The 26,420-nt window shown below is 49.0% G+C and overlaps 3 protein-coding genes across 4 annotated transcripts; all 3 read left to right on the forward strand.

The window, feature by feature from the left end:
- Positions 1–212: 212 nt before the first annotated feature.
- LOC120681582 (telomere-binding protein 1-like) lies at positions 213–4,363 on the forward strand. 2 transcript variants are annotated; one of them, XM_039963113.1, is made up of 10 exons: positions 213–606; positions 849–1,002; positions 1,086–1,956; positions 2,123–2,248; positions 2,366–2,422; positions 2,497–2,576; positions 2,900–3,144; positions 3,234–3,542; positions 3,634–3,697; positions 3,923–4,363. In XM_039963113.1, the coding sequence occupies exons 2-10, from the start codon at positions 922–924 to the stop codon at positions 4,103–4,105; spliced, it is 2,016 nt and encodes a 671-aa protein (XP_039819047.1). In that variant the 5' UTR covers positions 213–606; positions 849–921; the 3' UTR covers positions 4,106–4,363. The 2 variants fall into 2 exon arrangements, with proteins under 2 accessions (XP_039819047.1, XP_039819049.1); XM_039963115.1 differs by having other exon boundaries at positions 213–602.
- Positions 4,364–13,253: 8,890 nt separating this feature from the next.
- LOC120683382 (F-box protein At1g70590-like) lies at positions 13,254–16,183 on the forward strand. Its single transcript, XM_039965461.1, has 4 exons — positions 13,254–13,883; positions 14,260–14,393; positions 14,861–15,043; positions 15,550–16,183. Exons 1-4 carry the CDS (start codon positions 13,310–13,312, stop codon positions 15,721–15,723), a joined length of 1,065 nt encoding a protein of 354 aa, XP_039821395.1. The 5' UTR covers positions 13,254–13,309; the 3' UTR covers positions 15,724–16,183.
- A 2,023-nt stretch (positions 16,184–18,206) lies between these two features.
- Positions 18,207–19,991, forward strand: LOC120683669 (pentatricopeptide repeat-containing protein At5g11310, mitochondrial-like). Its single transcript, XM_039965760.1, has one exon. It carries the CDS (start codon positions 18,259–18,261, stop codon positions 19,918–19,920), a length of 1,662 nt encoding a protein of 553 aa, XP_039821694.1. The 5' UTR covers positions 18,207–18,258; the 3' UTR covers positions 19,921–19,991.
- The last annotated feature ends 6,429 nt before the right edge of the window (positions 19,992–26,420 follow it).

Here is a 26,420-nt window from a genome sequence, read left to right on the forward strand (position 1 = left end):
GATCCAAACATCATCTTAGAATCACCATATAAGTGCTCATGACATTTTGACATTTTCCAAATTCTAAAGCTGAATATCTCCATCCAAACAGTGTGTGAGCGTTTCTCATCAAAAGTCGAACGTGATTTCTCTCTCTTGGTCCATCCTACCACAGTGCAAAAGCAAAACTGTCCAGATCACACACACCTGGAATCTACCCTCCGTTAAACCTCTCTGGCTCTCTCCCCTCTCGTTCTCTCAATCCCCATTCCTCCCCCAACCCCCTTCCCTCCTTCGCCCTCGAGGCTTTGGGCTCGTCCATCTCCGGCCAAATCTGGAAGCAGCGACGGCACCCCGAGGCCGTCGCACCCTAGCGCTCCTTGTCCCGGCACCCGACGCTTTCCTCCCGCAGCCCGATCCGGAGCGGAGCGGCTACCGCTGTCCAAATCGAGCCACCTGCGCCCGTCGGGGGAGAAGCAGGGTGCGCATCCAGCCTCTCCGCTGAGCCGTTCAAAAGGATCCATTTTCTCTCCCGTCGGCGGCGTGGGAGGGAGCCGGTGAGGGGATTGCGAAGCTAGAAGCCCAAAACGCCGACTGCCGAGCCACCGCGCACGCTACTGCAGGCAGGTTACCCCCTTTCTCTTCGTCCTCGCCACTCTGATTCCTGTACCCGCCGGAGAGGGGAAGCTCGCCAGATAAGTACGGTGCTGACGGGGCTAGGATAGGAAGGAATTCGGCGGTATTTTGCAATCGCCAAAAGATTCATGGTACCGCTGCAAAATAGTGGTGCTAGATTGGTTGCCAGGGCTTGGGCCATCAGCAATAGCATAATGGGTGGATGCTTACTTATTGTGTCAGTTTTTGTGCAGATAAAGACGATGGATGTGGTGTTTGTCTCCCTTTGCCGTATGTGAAGACCCGCTGTGTAGGTGACATCAAGATATGGTGATGCGGAAGAGGTCGGATTATGGATCCCGTGGCCGCCGAGTCGCAACCATGCCACGTGTTCCAAATTCAGCTCGGGTACATGTTCTTTTGATTGATTGTGTTTTCCTCTTACCACAATTTACCAATTGAATCCTTATTAACGATCAATGATAATGCAGGGGAAACGCACCACCAGGAAAAAGAAAGATGAGATGTGCGCATTTGATTTGCTTGCCACTGTTGCAGGAACATTATTGGCAGATCAGGACAATTCAGCCAATGCTCCTAATACTAGTGGTGCAGCAAAAGCTAAAAACGAGAAAGCAGCTAAAGAAGAACCACATGATGAAATTCCGCCCCTAAAAAACACGGTTATGGAGAAAGATTGCTGCAGTGGATGTGTAGTGGGTTCTGGTGGTATCTGTTCCTTTCCTAGGCAAGCTAACAACTGCTTGGCAGAAAACTCGTCGACAAGAAACGAAGCTGGATCAATATTAGAGTCACTAACAGTGAAATCAAATATGTTAGTTAGGGATTCGTTGGTTAGTTGTACAAGACCATGTGAAACTAGCCGTGGTCTTGGCATAATTCCTGAGTTTGGAGCTCATGGAATATGCCATCCAGGATCCTCAGGTTCAGCAGAAGCTGAACAAGTGCACCAGGCTGAATCTAATGTGGTCAGGAGACAAGCAGATGGGCATGCTCCGGCTCTTCATAGTTTGTTTAACTCCGTGGATCTGGATGGTAGACCTCCTGCTTTGGTTAGCTCTGACAGTAGCTCGTGTGTTCCTCTGTGCAGCCATGACAAGGAACATCAAACCTCTTCCTTGTGTCGGGGTGAAGTGCAGTATACTGCAGACAAAGACGATGATGAAAATTCTTCTGGGTGCACGGATCCAAGCACCATAGGGGATAAGGGTTACAAGCCACAATATCTAGGTAACCATAGGATAAGGAAATTGCTTGCCTCGAAGGTAAGGAAGGCAGCACGTAATAAGATATGTGGAGGTATTCGATCAAAAAAGATTTGTGGAGGGATGTCCAACAAAGGTATGTCATCGCCCATGGTGGTAATATTTGCATCATCTACACTCCTAAATGCTCAATAGCTGCCATAGAGAGAACAATGTTTCCTTCACTTCTCTCTGCCTTCATGGCAACTAGCCAACACATGAATTTTACTAATCAAGGGCCACTGATTGTTTTACTCATATAGGTAGCAAGTTAAATTTATGCAGCAAAAAAATACCTGCCACACGTCAAAAGGGGCAAAGGACGATATTCAAGAAGAAAAAACTAGCGCATCGTGCAACGTCATTTGCTAAACAAATGCCAACTGAAGGTATTACTGTTAAATACATCTACCTGGTAATTTTGAAGTCTTCAGTTCTTTAGGATTGATGAACTCGATCCTTGTCTCAATTCACTTGCTAAAAGAAAATTGTGCTTGCCATTTCAGCCAGCGCGACATCTATGGAAGGTCGAAATAAATCATGCGGATCTGACGATTACCATGGTATTCTTGGATAATGTGTAGTGTTGTTTTCGTTGCTGTGATTTCCTTGGCTTATTATTCTTTACCCTTTTCAGTTAAGCTAAGAATAAAGTCATTCAACATCCCAGAATTGTTCATCAATGTCCCTGAAAATGCAACCATTGGTTCATTGAAGGTACTATATGGGCATCTACAAGTTACTGATTATCAATCTTGCATCCATTTGTGCAGTCTGATATTCTCTTTGGTGCTGCTGTTGCTAATCTACCATTACAGTATTGTTGATGAAATGTGTGATACTGCGAGATCCCATTTAACTTTCTGTTTGAATAACCAAACGATTTGTCACAATGTGAAATAATGAGTCTTCACAATAGTTTTAATTGTTACCCGATACAGAGCATTTTTCTAGCTGGAACATTCAACTTCAGTTTTTTTTTATATAAATATTACCTTCTTGCGAGTGTTTCCCAGTAACCATTTCCGATTTGTCTATAGAGAACTGTTATGGATGTCGTCAATAGTATAATGCAAGGAGGTCTACGCGTTGGTGTTCTTCTTCAAGGAAAGGATATCCAAGATGACAACAAGACACTTCGTCAAGCTGGGATATGCCATGATAAAAAACTAAATAACATAGACTTTACACTGGAATGTGAAAGTGGGCAAGATTCTCCCTCTCGAGTCTTAATACCTGAACAGATGGATTTACTCAGTGCAGATGTTGTGGAGCCATTAGCTAGGTAGGTGAATGCACAGCCATACAGTTGTCTCTTAGGTAATAATTGGAAAATGTTGACTGGATGCAGCATAAGTATTCCATGATTTTCAGGATGAAGTGCGAAGAGCATTTTCCTGAGACTGGTGGCGATGACACCCAGCAGCGAATACCTCCTTACCGAAGCCGCTCTCTCTCTGATCTGTATTCTGTTGTTCATCCTGTTGAGATGGCTTCACAAGATACATCAGCAAGTTCCCAAGCCATTGTCCCTGTTGCACCTTCAGAAGATGGTGCTCTAGCTATTGTGCCTCTTTGTAAGCCCAGGCCGTCTGACATCGGTCTAAGGCGCACTAGGAGGCCCTTCACTGTTGGCGAGGTTGAGGCGCTGGTGGAAGCTGTCGAACTGATTGGGACTGGAAGGTCTGTGTCCAATAAATTTGTTTCTGTCGATGCAAATTCACCGTAGATCACATGTTGCCTTATGTGTGCCTCTTAATCTTGTTTTGTTCAGGTGGAGAGCTGTGAAAATGCATGCATTTGACCATGTGGACCACAGGACATATGTTGATCTTAAGGTGATTTTCTTAGACAAAATCTCTCCTCTTGTACAATTGAGTTTGTGCTGTCAATCAGAAGATCCACAAAATCAGTGATTAGTACAATTTCCTTGTGTCGGATATCAATGCTGTGGTGATCATTTAATGCTCTGAATTAGCTACCTCTCATTTCTTTCTGTTTAGTAGATTACATGAGATCTGCAGTTCTCTAACATGTGAGTGAAATACTGATTGATGAACCAGGACAAGTGGAAGACCTTAGTTCACACTGCAAGTATATCCCCACAACAACGAAGAGGCGAGCCAGTCCCACAAGAACTCCTGGACCGCGTGCTCGCAGCGCAGGCCTACTGGTCCCAGCAGCAGGCAAAGCTCCAGGACAAGCCTCATGGCAAGGCTGCGCTTCCTGAGATCTGCCCTGCCTAGGAATGGAAGCGGTCGTTGTTGTAAATACTGTTCCTAATAGAAACAAGGTAGAAGGGATGTCCAAAGAAATCAGACTAATTTGCGTGCTATTGCAAACTTACAACATTGCTTTGCTTTTTCGTGCTCTGTTGTTTGGTCTCTGTTCAAGCCAGGGGTTGTATCTCCTGCTCTATGGGTAAATAAGGGAGAGAGCCTTGTTTGGCACTTGTAAATGCTGTCACAGACTGTTGCTATGTTTCATAAAGAAAACCTTTGACATGTCGCTGCTGTTCTTCAGTATGCCCGAGGGCCCATGGGCCATGGTTGGATTGATATATGAGTACTGGATGAGCTGATGAGTCTTTGAGTAGGTAGTAACATAATCTCTGTTTAGTTCTCAAAATTTTTCACGCGTTAGCTACTTCAAATGTTTGATCATTAATTAGGAGTATTAAATGTGGATATCTGACAAAACTAATTTCGTAAATTTAATGAACCTAATTATGCAATGATTAGATAATGTCGTGCTACAATAAATAACTTCTAATTGTAAGCAATATGAATTGCAGGGAATGATTGGATTGATTGATAGTGTACAACAATGTGTGTACATATAGGCAGGGAACCCTAGATGGTTTAAAGAAATGCCACCATCAAGGGACCCTGCCGCCATCTATCAACCAGAGGAGGGGGCGGTGACCCTAGCCAGGAGGGCCTGCTAACCATAACCCTAATAGCCTTGCTAACACGCCCCCGCAGTCTGATCGTCGAAGCCGCGAACGTTCAGACTGGACCTGAACTCCTGAAACAAAGAAATAGGTAACCCCTTGGTGAAGTTGTCGGCGTACTAAGCAGACATCGGGACGTGCATGACGCGGACGACACCAATAGCAACGCGCTCCTGAACAAAGTGGAGATCGATTTCGATGTGCTTGGTGCGCTGATGCTGAATGGGGTGACGGGTCGAGATGGCGGACTAGAGGGGGATGAATAGTCTTTTCTAAAACTATTTGTGCTGGCTAACCGAAACTTATACGGAATTGAAACTATTCGCTTAGCCAAGACTTCACCCCTCTAACTATGACTCTAAGGCACCTCCAAAAAGATCCTATACAAAGCAAATGGAGTGCCGAGCTAGCAAGAGCTCTCCTAACAATTCTAATGCCAAGCCACACAGGGCTAAGCACTAGTACTTCACAAACCAGGGAAGCTCCTACACAATTCTTATGAGCAAAAGCACAAAACCAAACCTAAGCTCACTAGATGCTCAAGGACAAGGATACACAATCCAAATCCAAGAGCTCAACTTGCTTAGCTACACAATCTAAGTAAGAGCAACTAATTAAGCTACACAAGCTAACTAGTTACACTATGATCTCTACTTCTAGCTACACAAGCAAGAAGATGATTAGCAAGCTACACAAGCTAACTAATCACTAGAGAGCAACTACACAAGCACAAGATATATATGAATGTAAATACAAGGCTTGTGATTTGGAGAATGCAAACCACCGAGAAGAGTAGACAAAATTGACACGGTGATTTTTATCCCGAGGTTCACTTGGTTGCCACCAAACTACTCCCCGTTGAGACAAGCTCCAAGGTTGTCGCCGATCCTCTTGCTAGTGGTGACTCTCAAGTCACACTCTCCCACGTGGAGTGCTCACACCGAGCTCTAGCACATGATCCAGCCGAACTACTTGTTGCTCTTCACGTCTCGCTCAACTAGAGTTGCTCTTCGCAGCTCCCGCGGGGTGAGCACAATACCCCTCACAATCTCTTCTCCGGAGCACCGCATAATTTTCTTGCGGGCTTCAACGGAGCCTCTTGCCACCAAGCCGTCTAGGAGGTGGCAACCTCCAAGAGTAACAAGCACACCGGCTTGCAACATGATCACCTAGTGCCACTCGATGCAATCTCTCAAAGCAATTGCACTAGAATAGCTCTCTCACTCGATCGGATGATTACTATCAAATAAGAGTGAGTAGAGGGCTCTCAAGCACTTTCACACATGGACACCAAGTCCCCAAGGTGCTCAGCAACCTCAAATGGCCGGCTTGCAACAGAGTTTTCGCGGACTGCCCACTTCACAAAAACCGGACTGTCCGCCATTCAAACCCAACGGCTAGATCTGCAATGATTATGTGTCAGAGTCGACCGTTAGAGCCCTTCGCGAACTGTCCGCGCCCTATTGGCAGACCGTCCGCCGTTCAGACACTCCGAACACTCAGAGAGACAGCGTCTCTGGACAAACTTAAAGTTTGATGGGCGGACCGTCCGTAGCCCTTGGGCGGACCGTCCGCCCTTCACATCGTGCAACCTTTCAGAAGCGAAAACATCTCTGCTCATTTTCTCAACTGACCGGCGGACCGTCCTCACCCCAGGGGCGGACCGTCCGTGGCGGTCCGCCCTTCACTCTTAAATCCCACCAGAGACCCAACACGTCTCTGGTCAAATTGTTAAGTGACCTGCGGACCGTCCGCGCCCTTGGGCCGGACCATCCGCAGTCCAACCTTTCAGCCCAAGCCAGAGAAACAACCTCTCTAGACGATTTCTTTAAAACACCTGCGGACTGTCTGCACCCCAGGGGCAGACCGTCCGCAGTACGGCCTTCAAGCCCAAACAGAGCTACAACCTGTCTGGACAAAAATAAATTATACTGGCGGACCGTCCGCCCAACAGGGCCGGACCGTCCGCCCGTCATTTCATTTTCCCATAAGTTGATCAACATCAACTCCAACACCTTCTCCTTTGTAAATGTGCCAACACTACCACGTGAATAACACCATGTGCATGTCTGTTAGCATTTCACAATCATTTTCAAAGGATTTTCACTTGATCTCTCCACGCCACTCGATCCTAGCAACATCGCAATATTAGATCGCTCAAGTGGCACTAGATGACCGATATGCAAACAAGTTTGCCCCTCTTGATAGTACGGCCATCTATCCAAAGTCCGGTCATGCATTTCTCTACACAACCTTTGACTGGTGAAATGAAATGCCCTACAATTCATACATTTGCCTTGCACATTCCATTTCATCTTCCCAAAAATTTGATGTCACACAAGCACCAAACTCCATCAAGCCTTTTGATCATCATCATGAGTCAACACTTGGCTTGATCTTTCTTAAATGATATGATCCACTCCATATCATCACATGACCTCTTTGGTCCATCGATCTTGACCTTGCTCGCTCTTCACCGTTACCTCGGTCCATCGGTACCAAGTCTTGCTCAAGCTTCACCGCCACGCGGTCTCTCGCTTCAAAGCCTTGACTTGCCCTTCACCATTGCAACCAATCCATCAAGCCAAGCCTTGTCTTGATCTTCTCCACTTTGGTCTCATGACTTCATGTCATGTCTCATATGCAATGAGTTCCTCCACCACACTATATGAGCATAGCATCAACCCTTAGCCATTTCTCCTCCATGGCACATGTTGCTCATACTAGTGTCTTTGTGTGGACTAATCACCTGTGTACCTCAAGATAAACACTTATTAGTCCACCTAAGTTGTCACTCAATTACCAAAACCAAACAAGGGCCTTTCATGGGGTTGGAGGACATGTAGACGGCGCTGATATTATCACAATATACCAGCGAGGCTCGGCGTGAAGGCACATGAAGTTCTTGCAGGAGCTGGCGCAACCAGGTGGCCTTGGCCACGCCGTTAGCCACAGCACGGTACTCAGCTTCGGCAATGGAGCGGGAGGCTGTGTTCTGCCACTTGGATGACCTAGACCCCAAGTTGTCGCCGAGGAAGACCGCATAGCCAGAGGTGGAACGCCTGGTGTCGGGGCAGCCGGCCCAATCAGCATCGGAGTACACCGTCAAGTCAGAACTCCGAGATGGTTGAAGCAGAAGACCCATGTGCAACGTGCCACGCACATAGCGCAGGATGCGCTTGAGGGCAGCAAGGTGCGGCTCCCGAGGATCATGCATGAAGAGGCAGACCTGCTGAACGGCATATGAGATATCCGGGCGGGTGAAGGTCAGCCACTGAAGAGCTCCTGCAAGACTGTGATAATCCGAAGGATTCTGGACGGGCGGCCTATCTGCAGGTAACTTCGGATTGATATCAACAGGAGTGGTGCACGGCTTGCACTCAGCCATACCTGCGCGCTCTAGAAGCTCCACCATATACTGACACTGGGAAAGGAACAGACCAGAGCCACGCCACTGAACATGCATCCCCAGAAAGTGATGGAGCTCACCGAGATCCTTCATAGTGAACTCAGACTGCAGTGAAGTGATGGTACGCTGAAGGAGTCCGATAAAAGAGGCTGTGAGCACTATGTCATTGAGATAAAGTAGCAGGTAGATCATATCATCGCCACGCCGGAAGACGAACAGAGAGGTGTCCGACTTGGCCTCCGTAAATCCCAGGGACAAGAGGTATGCAGCAAATCGACTGTACCAGGCACGGGGCGCCTGCTTAAGTCCATAGAGAGACTTATTCAAGCGGAAGACGTGGTCAGGATGAGCTGTATCCTCGAAGCCAGCAGGCTGAGCACAGTAAACTGTCTCAGATAGAGTCCCGTGAAGGAAGGTGTTCTTCACGTCCAGTTGATGAACAGGCCAGCCGCGAGAGAGTGCCAAGGAGAGCACGGTGCTAACTGTAGCCGGCTTGACAACTGGAATGAAAGTCTCATCGAAGTCCACGCTAGGGTGCTGGGTGAAGCCGCTAAGGACCCAGCGTGCCTTGTACCGCTCTAGGGTACCATCAGCATGGAACTTATGCTTGAAGATCCACTTGCCGATTACGACGTTGGCGCGGGGCGGTCGAGGAACAAGATCCCAAGTCTTGTTCGCTAGCAGGGTGTCGTGCTCAACTTCCATAGCAGCCTGCCAATTTGGATCGGCAAGGGCGCTGCGGAAGGTCTTCGGAATCGGTGACAGGGGTGTGGCGTGGTAGAGCACCGGCTGGCGAAAACCAGCTTTCGCCCTGGTGGTCATGCCGCGCCGGTTCACCACGGGGGTAACGGGCACGGCTCCCTCGGGCAAGGGAGGAGGTGGACCAGCAAGGGTGTGCTGTTGTCGAACGTAGATGTGCTGGTAGGCGGAGAGAGGTCAGTGAAGAGCAGCCGGGCCAGTAGGCGGCCCGGGCGACAGTCCAGCCGGCTGGGGCCGACTGGACTGTGGAGTGGCTGGCTGTGGCCGGCCACGGGCCGTCGGTGAGCCAGTCATGGCGGACGGCGACGCAGGGGGCCGGCCGTGTTCGACGGCCGGTGCCGGAGTCCCCACCGGGCATCACATGGCATCACGAGTTAGGGTTTCACCCCGGCTCCTTCCGCTGGCCTAGGCGCACCACCCCAGGGCTGCGCCGCGTGCCATCCCTAGGTCGCGTGCCGCGCCCTTGCTGCGCCTCCGGTCATCATGAACGGCACCCCCCACCTTCCCCGAAGGTCGCCGCTGCTGCCGCCGAGCGTGAGGAACGCGTCCAGGCCCTCAAGGACAAGCGCGAGGCCGCGCTCGCTCGGGCAGAGGCCGCAGAGAAGGAGGCGGCCATCGCCGCGCATGAGCGCGACGCCACCGCCAGGGCGGCCCGCGAGCATGCCATCGCCCACGACGACGACGACGACGACGACTGCGCCTCCGTCCACAACAACGCCGATCTTCACCACGCTATCCTGGCTCATGAAGCCGCCGCCATCGTCAACCTGCGCGCTCAAGCCATCAGCGTACAGAACATCCAGAGCCTCATCCACGTCATCCTCGATCTGAACGCCAGCAACTACACCTGCTGGCACGATCAGATCGCCCTCATATCGGCAAGAACTCGCTAGAGTCCCACGTCCTTCCCAATCTCCCGGTGCCCGAGTTCCTGGACTGGATGCGCATGGATTGCATCGTCAAATCCTGGATCGCCGGCACGATCTCCCCCGACCTCGCCGAGACGGTGATCGACTGCGATGCCTCCGCTCGCACCGTCTAGTGTGCCCTCGAGGACCAGTTCCTCGGCAACCGGGAGACGCGCGCCCTCCACCTCGACATCCAGTTCTGCAATCTCGTCCAAGGTGATCTATCCATCTCGGATTTTTGCAGGCGCCTAAAGAGCATGGCGCAACAGCTTGCGGATCTTGGGGAACCCGCCACCGATCGCACGTTGACCCTCAACCTCATCCGAGGCCTCAACGAGCGCCTCCGTGACGCCGGCCGCCACATCCGTCACGGCAACCCCTTCCCCCAAGTTCAGGATGCCGTCAACGAGCTGATTCTAGAGGAGCTGGCCATGGCGCATCAGCCCTCTGCTACCTCTACAGCTCTCCTCGCCGCTGAAAAGGGTGTCCCATCTGGGGCGCCACCGCCGTCCTCGTCCGGTGCTCGCCCCCCAGCAGCCCTCCCGCAACGGGGGCTCCAACTCCGGGGGCGGGAATCCCGGCAGCAAGTCGAAGGATCGGCGCCGATGGGGCGGCAAGTGGGTAGTCCGGGGGTGCCAAGCCGACCTCCACGCCCAGCACAGGCGGTGCTGGTGGTGCCCCCTGGCCGTCCTTCCTCCACTCGTGGGCCGGGGCCATCCAGATGTGGCCTGGCCTGCGGCCCACAACGCCGCTCCCCGCGGCCCCGACGACACAGCAGCAGCAGCAAACACTGCTGGTCCAGTAGGCCCAGGCACAAGCCCTGCTGGCCCAGCAGGCGCAGGCCCACGCCATCCAGGCTGCTCAAGCCCAGGCGATGCAGCAGGCGCAGGCCGCTCAGGCGCAAGCTGCACAGGGACAGATGGCATATTTTCCCTGGGCGCCCGGCGTCCAGACTCCAGCCGTCTCCCCAGTCGGCTGGGATCAGCAGTCCCTGGCCTCCGCTTTCAGCACCGTCTCCCTAAATCAGCCCGCTACCAACGACTGGTTCTTCGACTCAGGTGCTACCTTCCACATGACCTCCGATTCCTCCACTCTTACTCATAATTTTCTCTCGCGGTATCCCTCATCCATTGTTGTCGGTAATGGTTCCTTACTTCCCGTCATGTTCCTTTTCTCTTAATAATGTTCTAGTTTTGCCTAGTCTTATTAAGAACTTGATTTCTGTGCGCCAATTTACTTCTAACAACAATTGTTCTGTCGAGTTTGATCCCACTGGTGTTCTGTGAAGGATCTGGAGTCTCGGAGAGTTCTTGTCAGGTGCAATAGTGCTGGTCCACTATACCTGCCCCCTGCCGCCGCCCTCATCACTAGCTCCTCTCCGCCATGGCACTGTCGCCTTGGTCACCCCGGTCATGAAGTCATGACCAAGTTAGTATCTGTCATACCTTCATGTAATAAAGAACTTAGCACATCTTTATGTCATGCGTGTCAGCTCGGTCGCCATGTTCGGTTACCGTTCACTACATCCACTTCGCGTGCGTCCAATAATTTTGACCTTATTCATTGTGACCTCTGGACATCACCAGTTGTTAGTGTCTCGGACTACAAGTATTATTTGGTCATTCTCGATGATTGTTCGCACCACTTGTGGACTTTTCCTTTGCGCCTAAAGTCTGACACGTTCTCTACTTTGGCTAACTTCTTTGTTCATGTGACCACTCAGTACGGCGCCACCATCAAGGCAGTTCAGTGCGACAATGGTCGCGTGTTTGATAACTCCAGCGCCCGCACGTTCTTCCTGACTCATGGCGCTCATCTCCGGATGTCGTGCCCCTACACCTCCTCCCAGAACGGTAAAGCTGAGCGCATCATTCGTTCCACTAATGATATTATCCGCTCACTTCTATTCCAGGCTAGCATGTCGCCATCTTACTGGGTTGAGGCTCTCGGCGTGGCCACCTACCTGCTCTGGTAGCATGTAAGCAATATGAATTGCAGGAAATGATTGGATTGATTGATAGGGTGCAATAATGCGTGTACATATAGACAGAGAACCCTAGATGGTTTATAGAAACACCATCATCAAGGGATCCTGCCGCCATCTATCAACCAGAGGAGGGGGCGGTGACCCTAGCCAGGAAGGCTGGGCGCCGGCCACCCAAGGCCCAGCAGGGCCTGCTAACCATAACCATAATAGCCTTGCTAACACTAATGACGAATTAATTAGACTTAACAGATTCGTCTCGCGATTTTCCGTCCATCCATGTAATTATTTTTATAATTAATTAATATTTAATACTTCTAATTAGTGTTGTAAAAGTCAAAAAAATTGTCCAAATTTTTTCAGCAACTAAACGGGCCCTGTGGACTGGTGTTGTGACGTCAGCCGATAGTAACATACTCTGAATGTTTTATACTGCCACAAACCCCAAGAAGGGTGCCTGGATGCTCTTGATGTGATGTGAGGATAATGGCGACTATTGTTTATATTTGTGTGCTGCTATACACTTGTAGCAGCCTGTTGTACGCCCACTGATTAACCAACGATACGTCGATAGCTGACCTCAGGAAGAGACCTAGCACATGAACATTTGGTTTTTATTATAGTCGTCGATATTATTAAACTCTCTAGTTTGTTTCAATGCGTGACGAAGGGGGAAAAAGGAAAAATACTTTGATGCGTCGAGAACAGCAAACGGTGACTCGGATGTCCTTGAAGAAAATGTCAAAGAAGCTTACAAGGACTGGGATCAGGAACTTACTCGAGATGCCATTTTCTAAACTTTCAAAATGTACTTTTAGATTCTTAACTTGCTAATCATATAACGCGAGGTACAAATCACAGTTGGTTAAACTAAATGTAAAGTTATATAATTTGTTCAAATAGAAAATTATATCACTTAAAATTGATTCATACCAATTTACTTGTACCAATATATTCACATACAAAAAGATCTGTCTAAAAAAATTGTAAAACAAGAAACTCATTTGATCAAATTGTAAAAGATAGAAAACAAAAAGGATAAATTTTGGAGAAAATATTGGAAAAAATATTTGGCAAAAATAAAAAATATAAGTTGAGCAGAAAATTATAAAAATAAATTTTTTATCTACATATAAACTCCACATAAGTTGAACACTTCAACTTTATAATTTCAAATAGTAATTTGGCCTTCGCATGATACGATTAGCAAGTTTGAAAATCTAAATATACACTTTTAGTCGAAATAGCCTAACGCACCCGGCTAGCATGACAAGTCACTGTCACTGGGCCCAACGATCTGTGGCCCCACCTGCCATAAACACAACGGGGCACCCCGCCCCGGCGCTCATATACACGCCCACGACCACCTCCCCTCTCCGCCCCCAGCCCCCCACTACGCGACGCGGCTCGGCGAGCGCCCGGTCCTCCGCTGCTCTCATGGACGCCGGGAGCCAGACCTGGCCGCCCCCGGCCCCCTCGCCGCCGCCCTTCTCCTCGCGTCTCCGCGCTTCTCCGTCCCCGCACCGTCGCCGCCGCCGCCACTCCAAGAAGCAGCACAAGCCCCTGCCTGCGCAGCCGCCCCCGACGCCGGCGCCGCAGGGCGCGGACTTCTCCGCGCTACCGCCGGAGCTCGTGCACCGGGCGCTCGCGGCCTTGTGCGCCTCCGACGTCGCGGCGGCCAGCCGCGCGTGCCGCGCGTGGCGGGACGCGCTGCGGCCGCTCCGCGAGGCCGCGGCGCTGCACGCGTACGGCCGGCGCGTCAAGCACGGGCCCGTGGCGGGTGCCGCCGCTCGCGGGGTCGGGGGCGGAGGGCGTATGGAGACGGAGAGGCAGCGCGCGCTGGGACTGTTCCGGCGGGCGGCGAGGCTGGGCTCCGCGGCGGCGATGGTGGACGCCGGGCTGATGTGCTGGGAGGAGGGGCGGCGGGAGGAGGCCGTGGAGTACTACCGGAGCGCCGCAGAGCTGGGGCACCCCGTCGGGATGTGCAACCTTGGGGTCTCCTACCTTGAAGGTACGGTGGATTTGGCTTACAGTGTAGTTAGTTTTCTATTGGAGGCTTGTTCTCGGTGGTTGTAGAAAGATTCGGAATTTAGGGCGGATTAGGCTTGTTTCCAATTGTCTTATATTCGGTGCGCATTATCAGCTTTGTTCGCAGAGCAGTTGGAATCATTCAATATTTTAGGGGAAACTTCGGCGTTGCTCCGTCGCCTTTGTCTCTTGTGATCCATTGTTTAGGTCCAACTCTAAAACTTTGCATAGCAATAAAGAATCAACCAATACTAGATCAGCTTAACCAAGCTTGTTATCCCGTTGGTTGCAACCAATCATCTTGTTTGTCACAACTCCCAAGGCATTACACCTGATATTGCTGCCAAACATTTCTGCAGCTGATCCACCCAAGGCTGAGCAAGCCATCCGATGGTTTTATCCATCTGCATCAGTAGGCAATGCTCGTGCTCAATACAACCTAGGCCTTTGCTTGCAGAATGGGAAAGGAAGCAAGCGTAATCAGAAGGAATCTGTAAGATACCTCTGCTATGTTGCACACCCGCAGTTTGAAATTTTTTCTCATACCATAAGAGAACATTCTAGTTCTCTAAATGCAATCAATTGTTGAATCACATAGGCAATCAATTTATACAGTACCTTATGCACATATCTCTCACTAACTAGGTTAGGACTTGGCAATTTATGCTATTAAGTTGCTGAGCAACTGTTTACCTTGGGTTCTGATGATGCTGAGATTACCAGACCCTGTTGAAGTTCCTTAACTCAAGTAAGAAATTAGCTGTTTATCTTGGTTGGATTCCCCCTACCAAGGTAATCAGAACTATCTCACCAGGATAAATCAGTTTATACTTTAACCAGGAGATACCAGATTAGCATCAGGCTCCTCTCATCTTCTTTGTAGAATTGTAGTACTCAAGGTGTATACTATCTACTTCTTTGGCTATGTTATGTAAAGTTGAGATAAACTTATTAATGCAGGCAAAGTGGTACTTGCGAGCTGCAGAGGGAGGGAATGTACGAGCCATGTATAACATTTCCCTGTGTTACAGCTATGGTGAAGGGCTTGCTCAGGATCCAGTGCGTGCTAAGAGGTGGCTGCAACTAGCTGCTGATTGTGGTCACAAGAAAGCTCTTTATGAGTGTGGCATTAAACTATGTGCGGTATGTCATTCCTTATCTCTTTCTAAAGGGAATTACAAGTATGAATTGTTTGCCTCCAAAAAGAATTAACATACTAGCATACCCTTTGTTTTAGAACTGTTCTCTTCTCTAGAACTGTCCTTTTCTCTAGAAATATTGCCCACACAATGCCAGTATGTACTGCTTGATTTCTTGGGGTTAGAAATCCTCCTAGGACCTGCTATGTCAATTGAAAAGCAGCACTTCAGGTGTACCTAATTCCTCTGTAGAGAAGGTTAGATTTTGGGTGGATGCAGGCAATGTGAAATGTCCTAAACACAGAGGTTTTAACTTTTAACTAATCAACTAGTAACTACAACCCAAACTAGTATTGAAAGATGATAATATGTTTTACTTTTGCCACTACATAGGAATTCATACCAGATGCCATTAATGTTTTTGCTTCCTCAGTGTCAAGAGAACATCCATGCCTTTACCTGTTGACTCAGTGGCACCCCTTTTTAAGATGATGTCTCTCTTATATGCAGGCAGGAGACAAGGTCAAGTCTCTCACGTATTTGGAGTTGGCAACACGGCGTGGAGAAACCGCAGCTGCCCATATGAGAGACGTAATACTGGAATCACTCTCTGCTGCGAACACACAGCTTGCCCTATCAGATGCTGATAAATGGAAACCTAGGGCACTCCATCCAAGAAGGTGAGGAGATGGACCACACCAAAACATCAACAACCATATCATCTAAATGGCCATTGCCTATGTCGTTTGTAACCAGAACTGAAGTATGGCACGAATGGGTGAGGCAAACATGTATGCTTTTGAATCATCTTGAGGAGTGTTACCTTGCTGTAGTCATACCTTCGCAATCTGTACAAAGCCGTCCATCACAGATAACAACGGGAGAAGTTGCAAAGAATTCCCGTGGCAATAGTTCTGAAGGAGATGCAGTGTTGCAAACAAAACTGTACAGTTCAAGTTGCTGGTTTCATCAGGTTATAGCTGACGCCTGGAGGCTGGACACTTGTATCTTTGTTGTAACAGAAATTTTGTCCATTGAAAAAAAAAAGACAAATCTTTGGGCATAGACCAAATGTGTGAATGCTGTGTCACTGTTGCAAGTAAAAGAAGTGATGAACTCCTATAGAGTCTTGGTTGAGGGTTTTATCTTTAGCTGACTGGTTTCCCCAACAGATGATATCATATGGGTCACTTAGGGAGCTAACCCCTTGAACTGATGTGCAGCCAGCGATATTATTGACTCGGAGATTTAAGTGCTTTCTTTTCATATGGGGATGGAGGGTTGAAGAGCACAAAACATAAGATTGCTGAAGTATGTTAACATAGAATTGGACAAAGAATTAGCTGATTCATTATATTTGGGGGAAAAAGGGTGGTTGTACTGCTGTTGCAACTCGCAGCATGCATCTCTTTACCATTCATTCATTCGGAAATACCTGCTGACATTTGATGCTTGCAATATTTCTGTAATTTCATTGATGTTGTAGTCACACTTGTAACTGTAGGAGTTGTTCTTATGAAAATTTGCAGAGGATGCTTATTGCAGCGCCCTGAAGGATAGTAAGAAGTCAGTTGTTTATGATAATCTTTGTAAGTTGGTCCTTGCTTTCTATCAACTTACACTTTTTCTTCATCATCTATGCTTAAAGAGCAATTAAAGGAGTTATGACTGGATTTAAGTAAGATGGAAGTAATATGCAAAACATACAAACAGTACACAGGAAACCCACCAGATTGGTGAAACACAAATTCCTTGATGTGCTAAATTAAAAAATGGATAATCTGATAGAAGAAAATCGCTAAGGAATGAGTAGTACTCTATGGTGAAAATTAATCATACTTGGCTTCTTAACTGACAACTGTACTCTGTAGCGCTGTTCATTGGAGATTTGCAGACTGATTTTTTATAATGCTCCAATAGTATGAAGCAAATAATTCAATTATACAAAGCCAAAGCGCTTTGTTTAATCCCTAGAATCCATGAATTTGATTGCTTAACTCGGCATCATGCTCCAACCTCGTACACATGTTGGCAACAATTCTTTTCTGACATCCAATACGCTTGCCTAATATGGCTTCGTTTGGTTTGCAGCGTGCTAGTGAATAGTGACACTTTGATCGCTAATTACGGTGTCAAACAAAGTCATTTTACAAAAATAACTTCAGAACCCCGCGCTAGTGACCCTGAAGAATCTAATGAGGCCTTCGACCGCGATTTGAGGATGATTACTGTAGCATCACAGTAGCAAATCATCGATTAATTACCGTTATTAGATTCGTCGCGAAAAATTACACACATCCCTAAAACAATTTTGCAAATAGACTTCATCTAGTCTTCCATGCGGAGACTAGAAGAGGCGCGTTAGAATTTTAGAATTTTAGCGCACCAACCAAACGAGGTCTATGTCTGCAGGCTTCAGTTCGTGGTTTAAGTGTTAAACAAAGCAGCCTACGGCACTTGGTAGGACTAGGCCGTCTGCCTTATCCGATATGGGGTGTGTTTAGTTCATTTTGTAAAAATGTGTAAAGATGTAAATAGGGTATTTGAAGTACTAAATGAAGTCTATTTGCAAAACTTTTTGCATAGACGGGTTGTAAATCGCGAGACGAATCTAATGATGCTAATTAATCCATGTTTAATCAATAATTAGCGGATGGTTACTGTAGCATCACTGTTGCAAATCATGAATTAAGTAGGCTCATTAGATTCGTCTCGCGATTTACAGTCCAACCATGCAAAAAGTTTTGTAAATAGATTTTATTTAGTACTTTAAATTAACAAAATTTCTTTTCACTTTAATTTGTTTACGGCTTTTTTGCGTTTACATGTAAAGAACTAAACAGCGCCATGGCTCTTGAAATGGAGACAGCATTGTCGATCGTTGTTGTTCCTGCACAGTTTTAATACTCCAATTATGTTCCTACCAGAATCTTGATAATGCTGACAAGACATTCAGCTTGATGTTACATATAGGCCGTGTTTATATCATTTCGCCAAAAAAATTTTGAGAAAAAATCTTGTTAATTTAAAGTATTGAATAAAATCTATTTACAAAACTTTTTGCGATGAATCATAAACCGCGAGACGAATTTAATAAATCTAATTAATCCATAGTATCACAGATGTCGTCTTCAAAACCATCCGGGGTTCGCTCTGCATTCAAGGACCTACTGTACATGCCTGTCACAGTCACTGTCAGCATCCAAGGCAAGGGGGCAAATGCCTTCCCGGCCGATGCGAGTCCTCGCTCCCGCCCTCCCCAGCGACTCAACCGCCGCCGCCGCCGCCTCTGCCGCCACCGTGCTCACGATCCTCCGCGGGGCTGACCCTGACCGCCTTCTCCCTGCGGCCGGCATCGCCCCAACGCCCACCGTACTCCAGCACCTCCGCCCCGCGCTCCCCACCCTCCCCGACCTCGCGATCCCCGCCCTTGCCCGCTGGGCCGGCGCCGCCACCGCCGTCTCCCTCCTCGCCTCCCGCGGCCTCTTCGCCGCCGCCTGGCGCTTCCTCTTGCTTCAGTCCCCGTCCTCCCCGCCGCCTCCCCTCTCCGCGTTCGCCTCGCTCCTCCGCCGCTACGCGCGCCTTGGGCGCACCGCCGCCGCAGTCCGCGCGTTCCGCTTCCTGCGCTGCAACCCCGACCGGTACACTGTCAGCAGCGATGGCAATGACGACGACGCCTCATCGTCTGCCGGAGAGGTCTCCCCGTTGATCGTGGCCGTCGACGCGCTCTGCAAGGAGGGCCACCCGCGTGCCGCGGCGCAGCTCCTCGAGCAGCTCCGGCGCGAGGACCCTGGGTGGGCGCCCGACGTGCGGATCTACAACGTCCTACTCAACGGATGGTCCCGCGCGCGACGGCTGGACAAGGTGGAGAAGCTTTGGGTGGCGATGCGCCACGCCGGTGTGCGGCCGACGGTGGTCACATATGGGACCCTCATCGACGCGCACTGCGTCATGCGGCGGCCTGACCAGGCCATGGGGCTCCTCGACCAGATGCGGGAGGAGGGGATCGAGGCTAATCTGCTCACCTGCAACCCCATCGTATATGCCCTTGCGCAGGCAGGCCGTTTCGGGGACGCACACAAGGTGCTCGAGAAATTCCCCCTCTACGGTGTTGCGCCGAATATCTCGACATTTAACTCCCTCGTCTTGGGCTACTGCAAGCATGGTGACCTTGCTGGGGCTAGTAGAGTGCTCAAGGCGATGCTGGGGCGTGGCATTTCGCCAACCGCAAGGACATACAACTACTTTTTCATGGTCTTTGCAAGGAATTGCAGTATTGAGTTGGGGATGAATCTCTACAGTAAGATGGTCAGCAATGGCTATGTGCCAGACCGTCTCACTTACCACCTCCTCATCAAGATGTTGTGCGAAGCGAACCGCCTTGAATTAACACTGCAGATGCTCCAGGAGATGAGAAATAGTGGTTTTGAGCCGGATCTTGCAATCAGCACCATGCTGATACATTTGCTCTGCCGGCGTCATCAGTTTGAGGAGGCTTTTGCGGAGTTTGAGCATATGTTTGAGAGAGGGATTGTGCCCCAGTATATCACTTACCGGATGCTTATGAAAGAGCTCAAGCGGCTTGGTTTAGTCAAATTGGTACAGAAGTTGACAGATCTAATGCGTTCAGTACCACATTTCACAAAGTTACCTGGCAGTTACAGGGACAAGGAAGGAGATGATGCTATAGAGAAGAAGAAATCAATATTACAGAACGCCCAGGCCGTTTCAGATGTTTTGAAGGAGCGTAAAGACTCAAAGAAACAGCACAAGCTCAAAAATCCTGAAGAAACTGATGTCCAGGTTGCAGATAGGATTGTAGCCAACATTAGGAGAAGAGTATACGGAGACGTCTCTAGGTTAGAGCCATCAGTTTCATGAACATTTTGTTCCATGGTGTATACTTATCAATATTAATTGCATGATGATGGTTTTAGCAGTCAGTTGCATTATCCTTCTGAAATTATAATCATCTAAGCAATTCTTACATGCTCCATATATCTTGAAAAAAAGGTAATACTAGTAAGATTGTGACGCAGGCACGCAGATCAACTGTTTAGTGATTGATCTGTCGGTACCCCAGGACTGGGGTACCGCTCTTGCTGTGTCTAGGCAAGAAGAGCTTTGTAGTTATCCTTAACTACGTCCAGCAGCCGAACCCCTGCGGTCCGGAAGCCCTGTTCACCCGACAACAGTCCCGGACCCGTCCTCTGGTTGGGAAAGGTCCGGGAGCACCACGTGTTCCGGAAGAAGCAGGCGCTCAGTCCGAACAGCCGGAGGCTCCGGACCTCCCGTGGAGGTCCGGATCCCCGCGGAATCCCGGACCCCCCCTTGGGGTCTCGGACCCCTGGTATAGTAACCGGACCCCTCGCCAAGGGAAGGAATCGACACTCCGCCTCGGGGTGGTCCGGAGCCGCCACGTGTCTGCAAGCACAGACACGTATATAAAGCTGCTTGGTCTCCATATTAAGGTTCACCTACCGCTGTATTCATTGCGGTAGGAGGACGTCCGCATTGATGTAGCAGAAGCCGAGGCGATTCTTTGACCATGGGGCACTACTGATCGCGTATTACCAAGACGCATAGTGGGGCTGCTGGCGCCGCCCACGCCGCGCCTGTCAGTCTGCCATAACAGATGGATACGACGGCTCGGCTTCACCCATTATGACGCCTACATAATAGCCTCAACAGGTCACGCCGCAAGCTACGTTCCCCCAACGGGAACCTTGCTGACGGGAAAAGAGAAGACCACCCTTCGTCAGAGGGTCAGCAGGGCATGGAAGCATATCGGAGGAAAGATTCGTAACCACTGTAGCCATTTAAATACTCTGCGCAGTATGCTGCACAGTCACGTTGGGCCCACTTGTCGGGGCCCCAACGTCCTATGTATCCGCACCCCTTAGTCTATAAAAGGGGGCGCCCGCTAGAAGAAAAACTCAGGCTGGGAAAAAGCCAAGGCCCGGCAGAGGATAGATTCATACACAGCCAAGATCAATACCTCTCCCAGTGGATGTAGGGTATTACGCTCCGGCGGCCCGAACCACTCTAGATCGTGTGTTCTTGTGTGCTTGTCTCAAAGCTAGATCAGCCCAATCGCCTAGTACCTTCCCGAGTACTCCCTTTCTGAGAATAGGCGGGTGCGCTCCGCCACCCGGCAGTGGGTCCCCTAGAAACCCCACGACATTTGGCGCCGTCCGTGGGGAGGGTCAGGCGCTGGCTGGATCTTCAGGCTCCTGGGGCTGTGTTCATCCTCTGCAACGGCGAATGAGAAGATGAAGGAAGGCAGGGCGTCACCAACGCCACATGCTGTGGCACTAGGGCGCCAACGCCCACGGTGCGGCGGCGCACGGCAGCGGCGTTTGTTGTGCGTCGCCCCTGCGACACCTCAGAGCCGGCGCAGCAACGCACAGCGGAGGTGCCGCTGGGCGCTGCCGCCCCTACGTCGGCTCAAGGTTTTCTCTCAAGCAACGGCCATGCTTCCTCTGCGGCGGCATGGCGTCGGCTCAAGACTTTCTCTCAACATGGAGCCTGGAGCCGACGGCCATCCCGGAGGAAGTTGGCCGTGTCGTCGTATCGTCTTCGGCACCACCCGGGGTGCTTGGTGCTGCTGCAGACAGGACCCCGCCAGGCGCGGGGCCCCTGGTGCGAGCACCAAGGACAAGCCGGCGAACGACCGCCCTTCTCCACACTCCGTGCTCGTCCATACGAGCACACATTCTCCCGCTGCGCCAGGCCTGAAAGCCAGTTCCTGCCGCAGCGAGTGGCGGGCGGGATGGCTCCCGGTGGCGGACGGCGGCGGTAGGGGGCCTCTTCCATTCAAAGCCAAAGAATTTGTCTCATGCTACCTAAGCATATGACAGCTCTTAGGCAAGGAGTAGCCCCCCGAGCTCCCGAGGTGATGCTGGATGATGCAGTTCAGGCACATCCAGGGCGCCTTCACCTCCGACGACCATGAAGAACCCAGGAGTAGTGGTACAACTTCCAATCAGAGAAGGACATGCTGTATAGAATGCAGCCGAAGGTTACTCCTAAAATAGGACTGAGAAAATTCCTCCTTTGTAATAACGTGGCACCTACGTGTGAGTCCAGAGCGGTCAAGGCCCGACCTTGTAAACCCGACCTCTGGCCCTATCGCACAAACAGGCAAGCAACGGTCCGGAGCGGTAGAGGTCCGACCTCGTAATCCCGACCTCTGATGTATACCGTGACAACCACAATAATAAAGGAGATTTTTCTTTCTCAGTTTTATCTAGGCTCCACCTTGATTACATTTATTCGCCTTGGTTTAACTATTCTTTCCTCTTAAGCGGAATCTTCCTTTTATTGCTAACAATCCAAGTTAAGTTGCTGGCTTGTGGCCCGGTGGGTGTGGCAGAACCACCTGAATTATCCCGGCTCAAGTGCGCAGGGCATCACCATAAAGGCAACACTAGCTCAAACGCACTTCAAACGGAACAATTCTTGGTCTGTCGGGTAACGTCCCGATACAACCACCGGTTCTCGGATCGAACAAGCATACCCCGCACGAAGGCGAGTCCAGAGATTTACAACCACAAGTTTTGCAACACAAGCATAAAATGATTACAAACCAGTTCTAAAATATTATTACAAGTACAAACTTAAAAAAAAACAGTTATACAAACCATAACTTTAACTTCAGAGTTTGAAAGCAGCGGAAAGAGACAACGATGGCTACAACACGTCGCAAAAGTATACCAAGCTAGCCCAAGCAAGGTATCACTCGTCATGGTCATTGCCGGCCGAAGACGAATAAGAAATAATATTGTTACGGACCAGCCAGGAGGCAAAGAGCAGGGATAGGTCAAACTAGCGACCTGGTCCTCAAGACTCATACCTGAAAAAGGGTTTCAACAGCAAGGCTGAGTATTCTAATACTCAGCAAGACTTAACCGTCAACGGGTATAAGTAGCCCACTATAGCTAGACTATGCAAGGTTTGTGAGGCTCTGGTTTTCCTTTTTGCTGAAAAGCCATAAAGTGTAGATCCTTACTTTCAAGTTTTAGCTTTCAAGATTCTAGTAGATTAATCATTCTATGTAAGCAACTACTATCCAAACATGGTAGAAAACTAAGCAAACATCAAGATTAATAAATAATATTGTTGCTCTTATTACTCTGTGTGGCAAAGGGATCAAGCAGTCTCATTTCATCGTGAGAGGCGGACGATTCTGAATCGAAATTCAACCTTGCAAGGATAACCTAGCACACGCTTGAAGCACCGTCGAGTCACTTCAAAGCAACCGTTGACCTTTCTTTCCGGCTTGTGGATAGGGTCACTCTCCCCGACTACAGGGCTCCAAGGTCCACCCGTGCCCGGTCCACCCTTGTCCCTTGAAGTCGTAGTGTTGATCAACAATAACATTTAAAAACCTATCTCTAAAGAGAGAGTGAAAGGTATATCCACTCCCCGGTCCAATCGGCTACTAGGCTTGCCGCGTACCATATTTACGGCATGTGGCTAGTACTTTCAAAAACTTAACCACCGCTACCACACCCCGCGACCTTAGCAAGTTCATCAACACAGACGGGGTCTCACATAAAGTCATGATATCGATCACAACCCCGTCCGTCGTCCTTATATTGATAACAGAAGTAAACAAACAATTCCTATAAAGCTCGCGAGTGACAGGAAATCACTCGACTTTTACCGGTCCTATAAGCTTAGCAAGTAGTCGATCTCGAGTCTAGTGTTTAGTACATAGGTTCCTAGGATCATGCATCTAGGGTTTCAATTTAAATCCTAAGAACTGTAAATGCACAAGTAAATAATAACAGTAAATGATAATAATTTGAAATATAGGTTATGTCCGGGACTTGCCTTCTCGGTAGTCGCTAACTATTTCAGCTCTAGGCTCTTCCGAACTTTGGTTCGGGGCTTCAGTTAGTTCAGCTGCGTTCACTTGAGCTTCGAGATCACCTCCGTCAGATTCCGGAATTAGCTCGTACGTCCCGTCCGATAAGGCAGTTGTGTCTATATGTAATGCAAGAACAACATTATAAACATACATGGGCAATCGTTTATAGAGTAGTTAAATACCAAATTTAACTACACAAGGCATCATGATCAACAGCACAAAAGAAGTTGACTAACTTTATAAACAAGTGGGGGTGGTTTTCTATAACAAACAAAACATAGCTTGCTAACAAATCAACTACTCTTAGTACAAACTGTAACACATGCTGCTAAAATTACCCTAAACAGAACATGAACAAATCAATCAACCCTGTAAAAATCATGCCAAGACATGTAGCCATTTAATCACAATAAAACATTCATGCAGGCAACACCTAGAGAAAGCTTGAATTACACAGGTCAAACTAGAGAAAAGTAGAAGCTAAAAATTTAACAACAGACCTACACAGGGATGATATAGCTACTGTGAATTTTTCGTGATTTTATCTACAAAGAATTAATTCTGAGAAAATAAACAAAACAGACAACAGTTTAGCAAGATTAAATTTTAGCTCCTTTTCTAGTCATGAACTGAGGCTCAAACTTCCTGGACAAGCTAAGCTACTCAAAAATAACATGCAGAAATAAATTCATGATTTTTTATGAACAGAAACTATTTACCATAATTAAAGCCTACTAAACAAGGATTAAATCAAATAAATAGCTACACCAAAGAAATGATCATGAAATTTTTATATCAAAACAAGTGTTACATGAGTAAACTACCATAAAAGTTTCACTGCAAGACAAGCTTTTAATCATCAGATAAGAAAAAGATTAAATAACTAGTCTTTATGTACCTAGTGACACAAAACAACTTGTACAGCAAAAACTTGCAACAAACATACACTATATTTTGATTCTACTGCAAAGAGCTACTCTCAACGATTCCAAAACATCCAAGTTTACATTTTTCTGAATTTCCTACAATTTTCTATGGAATTTCAAAATTCACTGCAAAAATTACAACGGAGTCCCTGCTGGCACTATTCATCTGAGTCACTGACTATTCAAATAACCCCCTGGCACTTTTGTTCCTTCTAACACGGGGTCCTTGGCCGATGAGGAAGAACAGAGCAACGGGCGCCGGCCATTACCGGTGGCGCAGGTCGCCGGCGGCGAGGGTATCGGGGTGGGAAAGCAAGAGGGGAACCAGGCGCACCTCTAGGTGGCTTCGGGACGGCTCGGGATGGCCTATGGCGGCGGGTCCACGGGCTCCGGCGGCCGGTGGGGGTCGGAGATGGCGGAGGCGGCGCTCCGGTAGGGTAGAAGTGGCGTGGAGTGGCCAGGAAGCTTCACCTCGACATGAGGGAGCTAGTGGGGTGCTTGATTTGGGCAGAGGAAGGAAGGAGGAGCGGCTCCACGGCGAGCATGGCGGCGGTGGCGGATGTTCAACGGCGACGAGGTGTTCCAGTGAAAATTGGGCGAGGGGGATGGGTCGGTGAGCTGTGCGGGCCCACGGTAGAGCTTTCTAGGGGGTCAGCGCAGGCAGATGGGGTCTGCAGTGGCGGTCCTGCGGCGGCGGCGAGCTCGCCGGGGTTGTGGGTGAACGGCGGCGCTAGTTTGGGGAGTCTGGGCAGGGAGCGTGCGAGAGAGCGAGAGGAACGCGTTGTGGAACTTCCAGGGGTGCTGACGCGCGCGATAGATGAGGGTCCGGGGTGCTGCGCTGCTCGGGCCACGGCGGCGGCGAGGTGGCAGCCGCGAGGAGCTTCTGGGCGGCGTGGCAAAGGGAGGGGAGGTCCAGCGCGAAAGAAGAGGGCGTCGAGGAGCTTCTATGCGACGCGTGGAAGCTAGCAGGAGGGAGGTGGCGCGGGAGGGCGGCCCAGAGTGGCGGGCGGGCGGCGCACAGCACCGGCGGCGAGAGAGAGCAGAGAGAGACAGACAGGGGAAGGGGAAAAGGGACCCAAATGCTATTTCCAAAAATTCCAGGGACCAGTCTGTAAACTAGCGATAACTTTTAAAATAGGGCTCAAATGAAAAAGTTCCCAATATGAAAGTTGTTCAATTTTTCAAGATCTACAACTTTGATGTTGTGCAAAAATTTATTTGATCAAAGTATAAAGAGCTAATTTTGAAAACATGGAAAGGATTTTGAATTCTAGGAATTTTGTCTTTTTCAAGGTAATTTCACTTTAAATTTAGACTTTAAAGCAAAATTTGCTGCCATGCATTAAATGCACTGAATTTTGCAAAAACACCCTCCACAAAAGTTAAAATTACGCAACCTATTCAACATAACTATAGAAAGGACCTTGCATAAAATCATAATTACACATAGAACATTTTTATATTTATAAAAAGATCCTTTTCAAGCCATTCAAGCACATGATGTATAATTTGGTTCTAAATACCCTAAGTTGGCTATATAAAAACCTGGGCCGTTACAGTGGGGACACCCCTTCAAGCTG

The sequence above is a fragment of the Panicum virgatum genome, chromosome 7N, assembly GCF_016808335.1.
Source record: "Panicum virgatum strain AP13 chromosome 7N, P.virgatum_v5, whole genome shotgun sequence".
Lineage (NCBI taxonomy): Eukaryota > Viridiplantae > Streptophyta > Magnoliopsida > Poales > Poaceae > Panicum > Panicum virgatum.

Coding starts and splice junctions, on each gene's coding strand:
- LOC120683669 (XM_039965760.1), top strand. CDS start 18,259: ATGCCTTCCCGGCCGATGCGAGTCCTCGCTCCCGCCCTCCCCAGCGAC.
- LOC120683382 (XM_039965461.1), top strand. CDS start 13,310: ATGGACGCCGGGAGCCAGACCTGGCCGCCCCCGGCCCCCTCGCCGCCG. Junction 13,884..14,259: donor TGGGGTCTCCTACCTTGAAG/GTACGGTGGATT, acceptor ACATTTCTGCAG/CTGATCCACCCAAGGCTGAG. Junction 14,394..14,860: donor AGCGTAATCAGAAGGAATCT/GTAAGATACCTC, acceptor TTATTAATGCAG/GCAAAGTGGTACTTGCGAGC.
- LOC120681582 (XM_039963113.1), top strand. CDS start 922: ATGGTGATGCGGAAGAGGTCGGATTATGGATCCCGTGGCCGCCGAGTC. Junction 1,003..1,085: donor GTGTTCCAAATTCAGCTCGG/GTACATGTTCTT, acceptor ATGATAATGCAG/GGGAAACGCACCACCAGGAA. Junction 2,249..2,365: donor TAAACAAATGCCAACTGAAG/GTATTACTGTTA, acceptor TTGCCATTTCAG/CCAGCGCGACATCTATGGAA.